Source organism: Phalacrocorax carbo, chromosome 1, assembly GCF_963921805.1.
Source record: "Phalacrocorax carbo chromosome 1, bPhaCar2.1, whole genome shotgun sequence".
Lineage (NCBI taxonomy): Eukaryota > Metazoa > Chordata > Aves > Suliformes > Phalacrocoracidae > Phalacrocorax > Phalacrocorax carbo.
Window position 1 is genome coordinate 189,797,250 of NC_087513.1, and position 15,628 is coordinate 189,812,877.

General features: G+C 38.0%; 1 protein-coding gene across 1 annotated transcript in view; it reads right to left on the reverse strand.

The window, feature by feature from the left end:
- The window catches only part of FREM2 (FRAS1 related extracellular matrix 2), a 141,835-nt gene that overhangs the window by 18,178 nt on the left and 108,029 nt on the right, over positions 1 to 15,628 (reverse strand). The window contains exons 12-16 of the mRNA XM_064440962.1: positions 14,833 to 14,963; positions 13,758 to 13,916; positions 12,581 to 12,884; positions 9,820 to 9,951; positions 8,863 to 9,194 (exon numbers count right to left, since the gene is read on the reverse strand). Of these exons, the coding sequence (XP_064297032.1) occupies positions 8,863 to 9,194; positions 9,820 to 9,951; positions 12,581 to 12,884; positions 13,758 to 13,916; positions 14,833 to 14,963 (1,058 nt within the window). The remainder of the gene's footprint in view (positions 1 to 8,862; positions 9,195 to 9,819; positions 9,952 to 12,580; positions 12,885 to 13,757; positions 13,917 to 14,832; positions 14,964 to 15,628) is intronic.

Consider the following 15,628-nt stretch of genomic DNA (forward strand, 5'->3'; position numbering starts at 1 on the left):
AACACACAAATCATACTGTTTATCACTGTCTGGAAGAACTAAAAATAATATGCAAGTTGATACAGAGGTAACAATAGACCCTTTATACCTATATTGTACAAAATAATAGCACTGTATTCAATTATTATCAGTCAGAGAATTACATATTCTTTATATATATTTTGATGAAAAAAGGCAAGAACAGTGTCAGTAAACTGTCAACTCTTAAGATAGCTCTTACATGACATGTGGATCCAAACCTTTCTGTAGAGACTTTGCATTTATGTTTTGTTACAAATACTTTTTCATTCATGTCTCTCTGGTTAGAAATGTGCAATCCAGATCACTTTAGAACATTTCGGATTTTCTTAGAAATACACGGAAGGAAAGGCATTGAGATCATCTCCCAGTGGGAAAGTTTTCAAAGGCATAAATGATATTGAGCTCTCATTTACTTCCAATAGAAATTCCATATGTAAATTTCTACATCTGAACATTTCCCTGGAGTGATTACCTTACAAGCTTCTAAAGAGTGTTTTGCACTATTAAAGAACTCCAACATTCAAAGAACTTTATAAGCTGTGTAAAAAACAAACTCTTTTTGGGTTCTCCCAGGGGTGGCATGTCAGGGGGCTAAATGTCCATTACCTTACAGCTGCTTTACAGTTCCAAATACCAGACAAAACTTTTAGTAATACTACGAAACCACAAATTTACTGCCTGCACTGACTAAATACTGTGAACTAATTAAGGAGTTTGTTATGGCAAGTGTTCCTAGTTGCCACAACTCACTTTCACACATGACGCTCCTTGATCTACACGCTATGCTACCCAAACCCTTTCCTCTTATATTGTTTCCATCATTCCATAAATTGTGCTAGCATTTAGACAGTAGACAGTCTGGAAACACACAGCATCATGCAGTAAAGCAGCCTGGTAGATAATATGAGACGCTACAGTTCAAATTACTTTATATTAATGCTTCTTTGTTGGTTTTACATAAACACAATCAAAAAAGCCTATTTGGAACAAAAAAAAAAAAAAGGGTTTTCTTCTCTGTATGTATGGGATGAAAAACTGAAGTTAGACAAAAATATTATTCCTTAGTCCTATTTAAGTTGGAAGTTTATCTTTGGGATACCTGCATAGATAATGTGAGCAATTATTTTAAACATGGATTTGCTAAATTGTTCCAAATAACACCGTATTCTCACTTCTACCAAAAAAAAAAAATAGCTATGATGCAACTCTACAGTGCATCATGGTTTGCCTTTGATTCAGGATTAACCTTGAACATTTGTCATTTCCTGGAACAGTGTCAAGAACTGAATACATTTGGTAGTATGACAAATGTGTTACTATTGAAAAGTCATCCCAGACAAACTATGTTGGCTTTTCTCTGTGTGTTTTTGTTCTACATCTGCATGTTGTACAGGAAGAATTAGACACTGAAGTCAAAGATTTGAAATTCAGTTTACTTATGAGGAAGAGACAAAGGCACGTGGAAGAAGATTTAATATATGTCCATTATCCTCTTGAAAAGAGGCATACATTAAGCTTAATGATAATGTAGAGGATGACTGGAATATCACACAGGGAGAATTTAATGACCTTAAGGACTAGAATAATACAAGTGAGATGAAATTTTATAGCATGAAATATAAGGTAATAGAAACTAGTGACAGGGATTTTTGGTAGAAATGAAAGACATTGGTTAGAAGAAATAGAAGCGGGGAAAAATTTTGGTATGTGAGTTGATCACATCATAACTATGACCTTCCTACCCTCTCCATGTGATATGATCTGAAGATAAACTGAGGAATCATGTGGAAATTAGAAGCATGCATGCCATTATACAGAGCACTAGTGAGAGCTTATCTGGAACAGCTTTGATCATCCATGCTTAAAAAAGCCTCATTTGCATTGTAGACTGTAGAAAAAGAAATCAACATAATCACAGGAATGGCAAAACTATCTGATGAGAAGAGACTAAAATAGCTGGGTTGTTTAGCCCAGTACAACAAAGGCTGAGAGGGAATAAGAATGCTGTCTATACACCTCAGGAGACGAAGAGCAGAGAAGGGCCACTGATGATGAAGGATGGTGCTGACAGGGGAACAAATGGCCCTAAGATGGCCATGACAAATACAGCCTAGAAATCAGAAAAATTTCTAGCCCTCAGTGTGGTGGCATTCAACAAGAACAGCGAGGCCATGAAATCCTATTAGTTTTTAGACTAAGTTTACCACTATTGGAACCACATTACATAAAGAGTTAAGACAGTGGCCTGGACAGAGTGATCCACAAACTCCTTTCTAGCTCAGTATCTTGTGCTACCTCAAGTAAAAAACAAATCTTCTTTCAAAGCTTTTCTTGATTTTCAAGTACAAATTATCATCGGCTTTTCATGTACACTGTACATAAAGCAATCCATTAATGGGGTTTGTAAGCCACATTTTAGGGTTTTCTTGCCTCCATTCAATGGGACCATAGTGTTAGTGAGCTCAGCTCATTTGCACTGGCAGAAATCTAGCAGTAGGATCCTTTCTGGGGCAAGGCTGCCTGAAACACTGCTCCTTTGCCATACACTACCACTGCTCTGTGGGAAAATCTGAAAGCATGGTGCCAAAGAATGTCTTCATTTCTAGAATCCTAGAATTTAGAAGGTTCTTTTCTTTTAGCAAAACCCATAAGAGATGTCTGGGCAGCAGGGCTGCTTGCCCTAGCCTCAGAATTTATTCAAGTACTTATAAATGTCTATGTGCTTCTATCAGTATAGCTGCCCTTATGTGTGCTTCATGGCAAGGAAGGAGTTCTTGCTAAACCAGCTGATTGGGTTTTTATGCAAACCCTTCTTCAGGCACTCATGAATTTGCAGGCATGGAGAAAAAACCTACAATACTGATAGCCAGAGAATTACTGAATAGATAGTTCTCTCTCTTCTAACAGTAAATTAAAACTTACAAGGCCCTCTCATATCTTGCTGTAAAGGAAAATGCCACGAGGGGAAAACCCCTCTTCAGTAGGCAGAAATGAAAAATCTCAGGACATGCTACATGAAATACAGAGGATCTTTCTGATATAATGGAAACAAAAAAAAAAAAAAAAAAAAAGAGGAAATTAACTGCAGAGAAAAGCTGTGTCAGAGTAAGTGACTAGACCCCCCAACAAATGAATTGATGGAATGTGTTACACAGATGGAGGAGTCTTACTTCTCTAGCCCTCTTAATGCTGTTTAGGCAAACATGAGAAAACATTCTTTCCATTGAGTTATCTTTATTTCCCAGCACTGCCTGCAAAGCCTATTGAAAGTAGCCAGCTGTTCATATTTTATCTCAATGTGACACTGATGAAACCAAAATGGTAACTTAGAGAAGTGTAAGTGTAGGATCAGCTTAACTGCTGCAGAGAGACAGAACAGGTGCATTATGTATCTATGCATCCTATGCACAGGAGATTTTAGCAGTTGTACTGACAAAATTGTATTAATTAACATTAATTTTAAACAATAATAAGTGGGTTTGACTTTTAGCCTTCTGATACCAGGCGAGAAATACAAACTACAGCTACACTTCAGCTGAGTTGCGGAAATTGTGTCTAATACTCTGTGACAATGCCAGGCCCGGAGAACCTGAGAAGACAGAAAATAAAAATTGTTCCAAGCAAGGAACAGACTCTTACAGTTAATAGCTGAAAAAATGTAGATCACAAATCATGCAAATAGCACATCTCAAAATTAATGTATGTGAGGGAAGAACACGATTTATGCTGGAAATTGATATAAGAAGCAGAGTTTCATACATTTTCTTTGCAAGACAAATTATCACAGAGCATAAAGTCTATTTTTGGACACTGACAATTCCCATTTAAGACTTAGGAAGTATTAATGGGAGATTCTGTAGGTGTTCTTCTTTTGTTCCCCTTTCTGATGCAAACTGTCAAACCTCATTAAGTAAAAAAACATAATTAGTTTGAGAATCTGTCATGTAACAAGTGAGAATATTTACATTAAAAGTATTTTCAGTTAAGGCTTTGGGGCATGGACTCTGTTCTACATTTATACTGTGTTTTATTTATCTGGTGCACATTTCCAGAGGGCAGAACTCGGCAGTCTGTGTACGTGTGTGCACTGTTAGTACTGATAAAATCAGAACTAAAAAATTAGAAATACTACAAGTTCATGTTTTATATCATATATCCCAATGAAACAATTTTTTCATTAAAATTGTATTTTTGTCCTCATTTTCTATTGCATTTACTTGCTGTGTCTGTGAATTTGAGTCACACAAGCTTAACAATGTTATCAATTAACTGTTTACACAATACCAATATGGTAAAGCTAAGATTTGGCCCCAAGAAGGCACACAGCCAGGTAGGTCACAGGTGGAATGCAAAGCAGGTTTGTTTAAAGAAGTCTGAATGGAGAGGAGAATGCAATACTGTCCTGAAATGCCAGCTCCTTGAAAAATTTAACCTCTGACTTTGTTACACAGCCGGTAAATTAACTTTGTAGAAGAGCTTTTTCTTCACAGCCCTTACTAAATGCATGTGTTTGCATTTGGAGAAGAAAAAGGTTTGACTGTAAGTGAGCTTCCATGTCAAGGGAATACAAGTTACAAGGTTTTCTTGAACTTGACTGTGGTGGCTGAACTGAACATAAAAATCTGAAAATAGACATTTTTAACTATTTGCATTCTACAGCATCTGTGAGATTTTCAGAAGGGCTGACTTTTCCCCTTAAAGTATGATTTTGGTAAAACTAGAGCTACTAAAGCAGGAAATATACTGTTTCTGTATAATAAAAATCCTCTGCAAGGTGCCTCGTATAAGCTGTGGCAATACATTAGTGATTTTAAAAACTGTTTTCAGATGGGATTTTCAAACACTCAGTACTGTAACACGTGTACATGTGTTCACATAAATGTGAACTGAACACATTGGAAGAGGGACATTTTCAGTTTTGGCCAGAAATAACTGTTTTTGTGAGAGAACAAAGCAAACTGCTCAGCTGTACTCAATTACAGTAGCTTCAAGGTGTCAGTCTGTAAGTATGTTCAAGTATTTTAATATATGTTCTTCACCTTATTGTTTCTGTCAAAGACTTGCTTAACTAGCTGTCATTAATAAAATTTCTTTGAATGGTAATTTCCTTGCTTCCCTATGCCAAGTCTGGCAATGGACTGGAACAAGGGAGAGCAACATCCACATATAAATACTTGGCCAGAACCACACAGAAGCCTTCAGAGGCCAAACTGTCTGGCTACAGCAAACAGTTATTAACAGTAGGAAATGAGGTCAAATGATACTTCACACTCTATCAAATAAGTCTAGGCCAACTCTTCAATATATACTTTATTAAAGGACAGTCACTTGCTTGGCTTTCACTGTTTCTTTTTTTAACTTCCTTTCATGAACATCTGTCACTGTTCTAGCACCTGTGTCTTGAGAATGTGAGATGTCTGTAGTACTTGAATCTCACAATGCCCCCATGAACTCCAACCTTTATTAATTACCTGAAAATACAGGAAGACAGAGCTATAATCCAAATGAATTAGTTCAATTTAAAGATGAGTGGGTCTTTATTTTTAAATATAAGTTCTGTAAGCTGCACATCTAAATCCATATTTAGATACATAAATGCTTGATTTTTCAGATGTGGTGAATATAGCAGACCCCAGGAGCAAAGCGTCAAGCTATATACTGAATGGAGTGCTGCATCTAACACAGGGTTTGCTCATGCACAGAGTAATTGAGAAAGAGAATAGGTCACAAGCAAAAGGCCTCAAAGGAACAAAAAAGGAAAACCAAGACCTGCTCTGTATGTATTATGACAGTTCATGAGTTCATGGGAACTAGCTAAGACAGCTGCAGCCCGCAGCAAACACTAGGAGCACTGCCAGAAGAACTACACCAGCTGCAGGTCTCCCACCTCACTTCTTGCTGACTGAAGCTCATCTTCTTCCCCTACCATAGGAAGAGCTCCCAAAAAGTGAAGGTCCACACCATGCGAGATATAGTTAGTTGCTTCTGTGAAATCTCTGTCTGAATCAACAGTGCTATCTATGTTTGAGCGTACAGGTACTGGAGAGCTAGAATCAAGAAACAGAATTTTGAGCTTTAAGATCTAGCCAAAATATGTGGTAAATTCAAGCTATTAAATTTGCAGTGGTAGCAGGATGTGGTAAGAGTTTTTGTTATGTATCTGTTCTGTCTGTATATAGTACTTAAGCTTCTTTTGTGTGCTAAAAAAACAAGGTGAAAACCATAGCTGCCAGCTTTCCTCTCACAGAGGAGGATTATTAATTGTTCACTGAAGGAGAAAAAACCAACAATGGTGACAACCACAGAGGCAGGGTACTGACTGCCTCCCCTCTCAGCTGGAGGGGGTCATGTGAAGATAAAGACCAAACTTGGAGAAGAATTAAATGGAGGTGGGGGAAACAGGGAGGGCAGTGAAGCACATACTGGCTGCAGGGCAATGCTTCACTGCTAGAAGTAATTCAGCTTGATATTTCACTTAACACACTGTAACCTTTTATCCATAACCTACAAGGAACTAAAGGATGACTTCAGATGCAGTTTCATGGCTCTCACAGCTCATGTTTATCCCTCTCTGCTCTTAAATGAGGGATCTTACCTAAAGTACATAATGCTTCTGCAGCTTAAAGCAAATTCAGCTCTACTCCTTGGCCCCATTACCATTTATGCATGCCCTCCACAACTGAATATACAGGTTCTTTTCATTTACTAAAATATTGGAATGGTGCTTATTTTATCCTCTGTTTATATGCATATAGACATATATAGGTTTTATTTAGACACACATTTGTCTAAATGAGCTTTCAGTCTTTTCTCTAAAGGACACAAAAGTATTTAAAATGGAAAGGATTCATACCAGGTCTTCCTTCCTTTTCACTGTGGGAGAAGAGGCTTGCATAGGTCACAGGATCGGAGTTACAGCTGCTTCGCAGCTGTGTGTGCTTATGTGCTTACAGTTGTGTTGTGTGGGAAATAATATATGGTTGCACATTTCAAGGGCATAAGGAGATAGTCAAAGGAATGAGTTGAAGAAATGAAATCATTCTAAGAACACTGAAGACTTCTGTCATTTTTATCTTGTGGGAATGTATAAGGTTTGCATCCCACACTTGCATGCCTTCCCCTTCCCTCTGGCAGGTTCAGAGTTCCAGTGGAATGTACCTGTAGGAGGATGGGCTTGTAGCAGAGGGGCAACCCCAAGCAGGTGTACCAACAGTGAGATTCCAACATCAAGGCAGAGACCTTGAACTGGTCTCTGTAAAAGACAAGAAACTAGAACTGATGACAGAGCACTGAGATGACATATCCATCAACGATTTTGTATCTAAGAATGACTGAAACTCCATTTTGTTCTGGTCTTACACTTTACAGAGTATATAATCTCCAGTTAAAAGGGAAGAATGTTAGGAAGGTAACCAAGGGCTAAAGAGACCCTCGTGCAATTTCTTGTCCAGCAAACTGACTGTATGATCACCTGCAGACACCCACAGAGTAAGGTGGACTTCAGGCTTGCAAGTGTAAAAAGAAAAAAAAAAAAGAAAAAACAGCTTATCTGATTAGGTGTCTATATGTCCATTGGCCTCTCTGCTTTTAGTAGTAAAATAGCTTTGTTGTTGCACACATCCACAGGTTTCTTTGGGCAATGACACGCTTTTCTCATGCTGGCCTCATGGCATTTGTGACTGACAAAGTAAGAATTTGTGCATGTAAGTCTACCAAGGTCTGATAAGCAGATGGGTCCCTGGCAAAATGAACACCTGCTAAAAAGCAGAGAAATTAAGGCTGTTTCACACAGTGGCCTCATCCCTTCCGCAGTGGCTCACCAAGGAAGGCTAGTGAGCCAGGAAAGTGAGTTGGCTTTACCACACAGCTGTCATGCTGTGGATGGACTTCTCTGAAATGAGATACTGCATTCCCAGTCTTTTTTCCAGCCTGTAAAATTTTTTCTGAAAAAGACTTTTCTATGTCATAAAGGGTTGATCTTCATAGCTACAAGCTTTTGTACCCCAGTGCCTGCATAGGATGAGGAAGGCTTATGTAGTAATTATAGAAGGAAGACCTACATATTAACTTCACTGTCACTGCACCAGAAGAAATCCTGTACCCTTTTGTTTCCACATTACTGTGTATTTCTAGAAGTAGTTTTCCAAAGGACATCTGAAGATCCCTTCAATCTCTTTGTTTTAACTCCCCAACCACTTTCACAGCTCTGGTTTTTTAGCCATTCCATATTGGCAGCTTCTCTTTGCTTCCTGACCAAGGAATTTTCTGCTGGGAAATGTGAGACCACTGTGCTGTCTGCACTGGTGGGTCTTGTTACCCAGTGAGCAAGAGATCAGCAAAGCCAAACAGCTGGTGGGACATTGCAGTCCATTGTTATCCACACAAAGGCTCTTCACAATTTTTTTAAACTCTTTTTTAAGATACACCATGACTAATACTAAATAGCCCAGTACTATCAGTGTGCTAAAAGCAATCCTTTAGAAGGCTTTCATTCTATGAAAGGACTAAGGTGGCTCACTATACAGTAAAAGTGGGATTGGTTTGTCCTAAAATACTTCAAAACTGTATTGGGAGAAAATCATAGCAAATTTCATTCAAACTAAATTATTCTCTTAATTTCAGTCGGACAAGGATTTCACATTAGCCTTTTAGCATTTAATGGATATTGATAGCTTTAAGCAATAAGATGACCTTAGGGGAAGTCTAATTCTTGTTAAGAAAAAAAAGAACACCTTTCAACTAAATTAATTCTAAACCCACTTATTTCTACTAGCACAGATGCATTATAAGGGAAACCTTTCATTTTAAGAACACAGTACAAAATCAAGTTATGTTTCGTACCTGTCCATCAGTCCCAATGGTGCCTCCACAATCTGTGAGGAGCTCGGACATGTCATAATAGCTAACAAACTCCCATAAACAGGCTTCCAGATTCAGATTGCGGTAGAAGCGCAAGGTATTGAAGCCTCTAATTATTGGGCTGTATTGGTAGGGAATGGTCTCTCCAATCACATCTGGATTTTTGGTAGCATCAGTTAAGAAACCATGGTGGGTCTTCACTTCTGTGTAATCCAACAGGTTGGAGCATTTATGGTTTCCAACTCTAGTTCCATCAGGGCTAAGTGTCAGCTCAAAGTTGGAGAGCTCTCTTGTAGAAATAACAGGCAACATGCCTAAAAAACATTAATTTATAGCACTATCACTAAATTTCAGTGGTCAGAGCTGCTTAATATAGCCAAAATTTGTCAAACACTAAGCATGTTATGCAGTGCTGCTGTATTTTGTACTTAGAGCAATTAATGTCATTTAGAATTCAAAGAAAGTTGATATGCTGTGTATGAGAATGTTATCCACAATAGTTATGTCTTTATACTATGAAATGGCAAATAAAGTATTTCTGAATCTCCAACATATTTTTCAATCAGGATTTTGTGTGATTTTTTTCAGAAGCACATAGTAATTAAATGGCTTTATAATTTTAAGAAATAAATTCTTCTTTGGTATATCGCTATGCACTTCGAAGGAGTTTTACAAAGTGTAGGTCTAGTCCAACTTATGTAAACTCTGCAACTGATCCGAAAACACTTAATCTTCACATCAAAGACTATGTATCAATACAGTACCTTATACCCCTTATTGCAAACTGCACTTGTACATTCATCTCATTTTTCTTTGGTCCAATATGTTAAAAGATTATAATTATTATTTTGGCTATTCAAAATAACATGACCAATAAAATAACTCAAATAACAGCTTGTTGTATAAGGTCTCTCAAGTCCACAGCTGATTTTATCATACCATCAATATGTGGCATTGTGACTGTCAGTTTGATGAGGTTGGCATAATCGGGATCTTCTGGGCCAGTATAGCGCAGCTTGGCAGAGAATGGTTCTGCTCCGACTACTCCTGACATACGAGGTTGACAAAGACCTAATGTAAAAAACAGAGAGCAACTTTACTTTATGTCCAGAGGAAATAATCTTTACTTTCCCTGGCACTATTTTAGATGCACTTTTTTCCACTTGTACAAGTTTACAAAACATGGAGGATTTTCTTGAATGACAGGTAAATGCTTTGAGCAACACTTACCAGAGGATTGAACAGCAATTTATGCAAAAGAGGATTCAAACAGAAATCATTACTTGATCAACTGGACCACATTTTCAAAGCCAGGTGATGATACTGCACTTGTACATTTTCAGTTGCGTGTGTTAACCATACTTGCAACGTCAGTGTCAAGTGCCATACTTCTTACAGAGGTCCTTAGAGGAATATGCTTTAATTCCTCCCACCCTCTTAAGCACAAACATAAATTTACAGAAGATATCTGGTCAGTGTTCAGTTGGGTTTGGCACTGGATTGGGATGCAGACCTATATATGCCTTCACAGGACTCTATGAGCCTCCTGTTCCATTCGCAACCAAAATGTACTTAGAATAATTGCATCAAAGGATCTCTAGAAAACTATGCTCAAAGTAGAGCCAGCTTCAAAGTTAGATCAAGTTGCTCAGAGCATTGTTCAGCTGAATTTTGAATTCCTCCAAGAAAGGAGAATCTATAACTTATTTTGACAATTCTTTCTAGGGTTAGTTCAGCCTGTTCCAGTATTAGTCCTGGTTTGTAGGACCAGAAGATCAGGTTTGTAATTGTATTATCCGAGATACACGCAACTTCCAGTTGCATGGTGCAATGCAGAAGCGTCTGCATTCTGGCCACAAGAATCATAGCACATTGCCATGTGATGGTCAAGGGATCATAAGGTACTCTAAAAAAGAAACCAGCAGAAGTGGAAAATCAAAACAGTTCCCTTTGCCCATGTTCTGCTCTTTGCCCATTTCTGAGGGATTACAAGAAAAGAGAAGGCAGGGCTCTCCTCTTGGAGAACTTACTGGTTCTGGTGGACCTCAGCTGGCTCAATGGGTCTGAGTTGGAAACTTCTGGCATGAGGAAACAAAATTTCTCTTATGTACACAATAGTTTTTGGGGTTTGTTGTTTGTTTTTTTCTCAACTGCAAGTAAGATGTGCTAAAGAGGCTAAATTTTTTGCACAATCTCACTTACTTTTGAGAATTTGGTCTATGCACTGGAGGTCAAGCATCCTCAAAGCTGAAAATATTCAGGATTTTGGCACGTTGTTTTCATCATTGCACTTCTTTCAAAACAGCATCTAACAATTTCCTTTATGTTGTACATGATCTTCAGTATTGTTGACTTCCACATCACAAGTTAACTCAAGTACTGGAAGTAATATATGCATGACAATTCAGTCCTGAGCCTGAGCTAATTAGCCCTGCTAATTTGTCAAGTGTAATCCAGATAATGCCACTAACATAGCCAGTCTGTTTCACATACAAAACTAGCTCACCCAGCACAAGGTTGTCTGCCTTTAACAAGCACTACATTGCGCCTTGTAGACAATACCCTTAGACAGAGTCCTTTTTAGGGTGTAGGATTCCTGACAGTGCAACGGTGACTTGAGCCGACAGTCAAAATGTGGAATAAAGGACAGGGGTAAATAGAAATTCCATTAATTAAGCTCCTTAAAGCCCTAACTTAGTAGAAAATAGAATGTTTTAACTAAAATATTTAGTCGGAAAGGCCAAGAAAATGAAAATGATATTGCAAATGAACAGCTCACAAAAACCAGAAGAGTTGACATAGCTACAAAAGCAGCAGAGATGACACAAAGAATACAAAATGGCTGCAGAAGGGTAATAAAATACAATGTTTTGTAATTTACCTTGATTGCTGATAATTACTCTTTCTCCATATTATACAATAAACAAAGTATCTGTGATTTCTACAACAAAATAGCATATGCTATCAGACTGTACTTGTGTGCACATCAGTTCTTCACCTCTGCTTCATAATGTTATTCAGCATGAGCTTCATGAAAAGAGTTGGCTGGGCAAAGGAGGTAGACTACTACAGTAACTCTGCTGGCTGACAGAATGCAGCATCAGTTCAGTATTGATTAGGTATCAGAGAATCAGAGAGAGACAAAAAGAGTATCAGAGTGAGAAGGATGAATATTATGAATACCCCCACCATGTCTATTCCCTGTTATTGGACACCAGTTGCTTTAGTCCTTAGTCAGGGAAGACACTGATTCTCAGGTGTCCAGTGAGGCCTGAATGCCAAATGAAGCTTTTCTTCCGGTTAGGCACTCATAACAGCACTCCCACGTGGGTTCTCCGATGTCTAATAGGAACCAAGATTGCACTGCAACATTACTACAGTTGAATTTAAAAGCCAACAGAAACCAGGTTTCACTAATTCCAATGCATGCTATATACTGTTCTCCTGAACATAGAAGTTTGCTATGTAGATAACTACTTAAACATGTGGAGAACTAGCAGAGATGAAAACCATTTTCATTATACAGTTCTCTGCTGTGTTAAGAAGAGAGTTTTTGCACCACCTCTATGAACAACAGAAGAAAAGATGAGACTTTAACCGAGACTGTTAAAACACCTGATAATGTAATCAGATTTTGTTAGGATGGAATCTGGGATCCAAAAGAGTTCTCAGCATTTTGCAATAGGTGATGATGTCTTACCTTCTGATGTGCTTATAGTTACAATAGGGCTCATAAGCTCAAGACCCTCATTCCCATCTGAATTCACAGCACGGGCCGCACACTGGACACGAGAACCGGCTTGAAAGTAAATGGAGTCAAGCGTAATCATCTTCGAGGAAGTGAAGAAGGTATCAAAGTCAACCTCCTTCATGGGGCTAGTCACACCATCAGGACCAGTGGGTGCACTTACAAGCCACCGGTATTGTGTCAGAGTATTATTGATGTTCTCACTGGCACATATGGAACCAGTCTTGTCAAAGTCTTCATATTTCGGATTACAAGCCTGCAGAACAAGGCAGATGTGTTAACAATTTATTTGCTTCATGGCAAAGGTATTTTAATACATCAAGAGTCACAAAACTCAACAGCATGGAACTGACAAGCCCATGATTTCTTAAGAAATCACCTTATTTTGACAGTGATGCTTTTAGCACTGTTATGGTAGTTTAAAAGGCAGGTCTAATTATGCTTATCAAAACAAAAATATTATTTTAAGTTACGGTTTATGGGTGAAAACCTAACATACTTACGAAGGCACAAACTACACCCCCACATACTACTTTAACTTGAATTTCACCCTTTGATCTAATTCTGCAAATATACTTTGCATTTCAAGATTTTTTAAAAATTTTTTATTTATTTAGGAGAACCATTCAACATATGATCCATCCCTGTGCATAAAGAATGGCTTGAGAAAGAAACTGAAGATGCATATGGACCAAAACCTTCTGCAATGCATATGAATATTCATGCAAACCTTTCAGTTGCAAAATTACAATGAAAGAAGCCTGTAGTACTTCAGCAAACAGTACTCATTTTTCAGTCTGTGGCACTCATTGAAAACACCAGCTCATCTGTTATCTCCACGGATTTTAACCCTGCATATCAAGGCAAGATAATGCAGGAAATAGTAAGGTCATGCACTCACAGACATAGTGTGAGTATCAAATTGTTCTTAGTGATGAACAAGTGAAACATCTTTCTATGCTTTTTGTCCTCCTGAAAATTGATTTGTTATCCAGAAGAATTAGATTAGCTCTTAGGCCATACACATGAACTCATGTGTGACTCACAACAATGTGGATTGATACCGAGTGAATCCAGTGAACAAAATCCATACACAGACTTTGTTCTATCTTTCCTCAGAGATACTCACTGTGATACAGATGACAGGATAGCCAGCTATGGGACTGGTTCTGTCTTTGGCTCTAGAAGTATCATCATATATCAAAAGGGATGCAACTTGAGGGACAGAGGGGAAGGTGACATCTGCCATGCTGTTCATTTCTTCAATGTAAACAATGGCCTTGGCTGTCTGACAATGCAAAGGCAGAAAGAGTCCTCTGTGAACATTTAAATAAACAAGGGGGTTCAAGCTGGACCTTGATCAGAATATGTCTAGCCTTTGAATATTGTCCCAAAATAAGTTCTAAAACCTCAGCTGAATGAGCTATTGAGAAAGGGTTGAGGCACTTGAAAGTATATTGCAGACTATAAAAAACAAGAGCTAAAATGATTTTTTTTATTTTCAGAACCTTAAGATACGAGACCCTTTAACCTTGTGTCCCAGCTTTCTTGAATCACATCAGAATTCTCGTAGAACCCTAATGTGCACTGTGTGCTTTAATGCCTGGTGGAAGTGGGGTGTTTGTCATCAGCAAAGGCTGTGTCTCTGCTGTCCAGCTACATGGAGTCAGACTATATATGGTGTGATACCGATGAAACGACCAAAGAGTTTGAAGAACATTTTATGTAGAATCAGAGGAATATACTGTTTAAATTAAAAGTATGCATGATATAATGCTAAATAAAGAGAATGTGTGGTTATTTCATTTCACACAAGAATAATATTAACATGGTTTTGAAGAAGTAATATTTCACCTGATTGATTGCTCTCTTTACTGCATAGAGGTTATACTGTATTGCCAGAGAGTGTTTCCAAGAGGACATCAGTCTTTAGGACTGATTCTATGGGGAGAATGTGTCTGAAATGATATCTTGAAGACTTCAGCCTCTCATTGTCTCTATGAACCCATGAACATTATTGTCATGGCAAGAAACTGTTTTGGGTAGGTGCTACTGTGTCAGCTGGGATGATCCTCTTTGTCTTTTAAGATACAAACCAAGATAGCGTGTATAAACCTTAAAAGAAGAGTAAAGCTATGAGCCAGGAAAAAACAAAGGTCTGTTTGCCAGGTTTTATTATTGAGGGCTTTGCATGAGTTTGTTACCTGTATTTCTGCAACCATGTTTTCATCAGGCTTCAGGTGAACAGTGAAGGCTTCTCTCATCTCCCTTACTCCATCAAAGAGAATTTCAATCTCCACAAAGTGCTGTGTTTCACCCTCCTTAAACTCAATTTCTAAAAACATAGTGAGACACTTAAAAATAAATCTGTTGTTCATAACAAGCTGTAAATCTAGACCCAGCCATGAGAGATGGCACTTAATACTTTTCAAATTACAGATGTTCATATGCTTAGTTTAATATATTTGATGCTAAAAATAATAATAATGAATAGCAGTGGACACATGCAGAAATCATTGAAAATGAAGCATTATCATTATCAAGAGAGATTTGTGAAGACCCAGATTTAGTCTAATAGAAATTAAAATTTTGAAAATTATCTGGGGCGAATTATTAAATAAATGTTGGTAACATATATGAAAAACCAAAAGACTGAATAATTCTAAATAAAAAGTATTGTCAGGTCTTACTCATACAAAATGCATTTTAATACAATAGCATATATCAAAAATAAGGCACAAAACTAGAGGTATACAAAAAAAGTAATGCATTTTGAGAAACATTGCCCCTGAAAAAAATTCAGAGGTCATGGCAGATAAAAAGTTCAATCTTGGCTAACTGTATTGAGTTTGTGTGGCAAGGTTTTGGTAGTGTGGGGTCTGCAGGGGTGGCTTCTGTGAGAGGATGCCAGAAGTTTCCCCCATGTCTGATAGAGTCAGTGCCAGTGAGCTCCAAGATGGACCCGCTGCTGGCCAAGGCCGAGCCCATCAGCAATGGTGG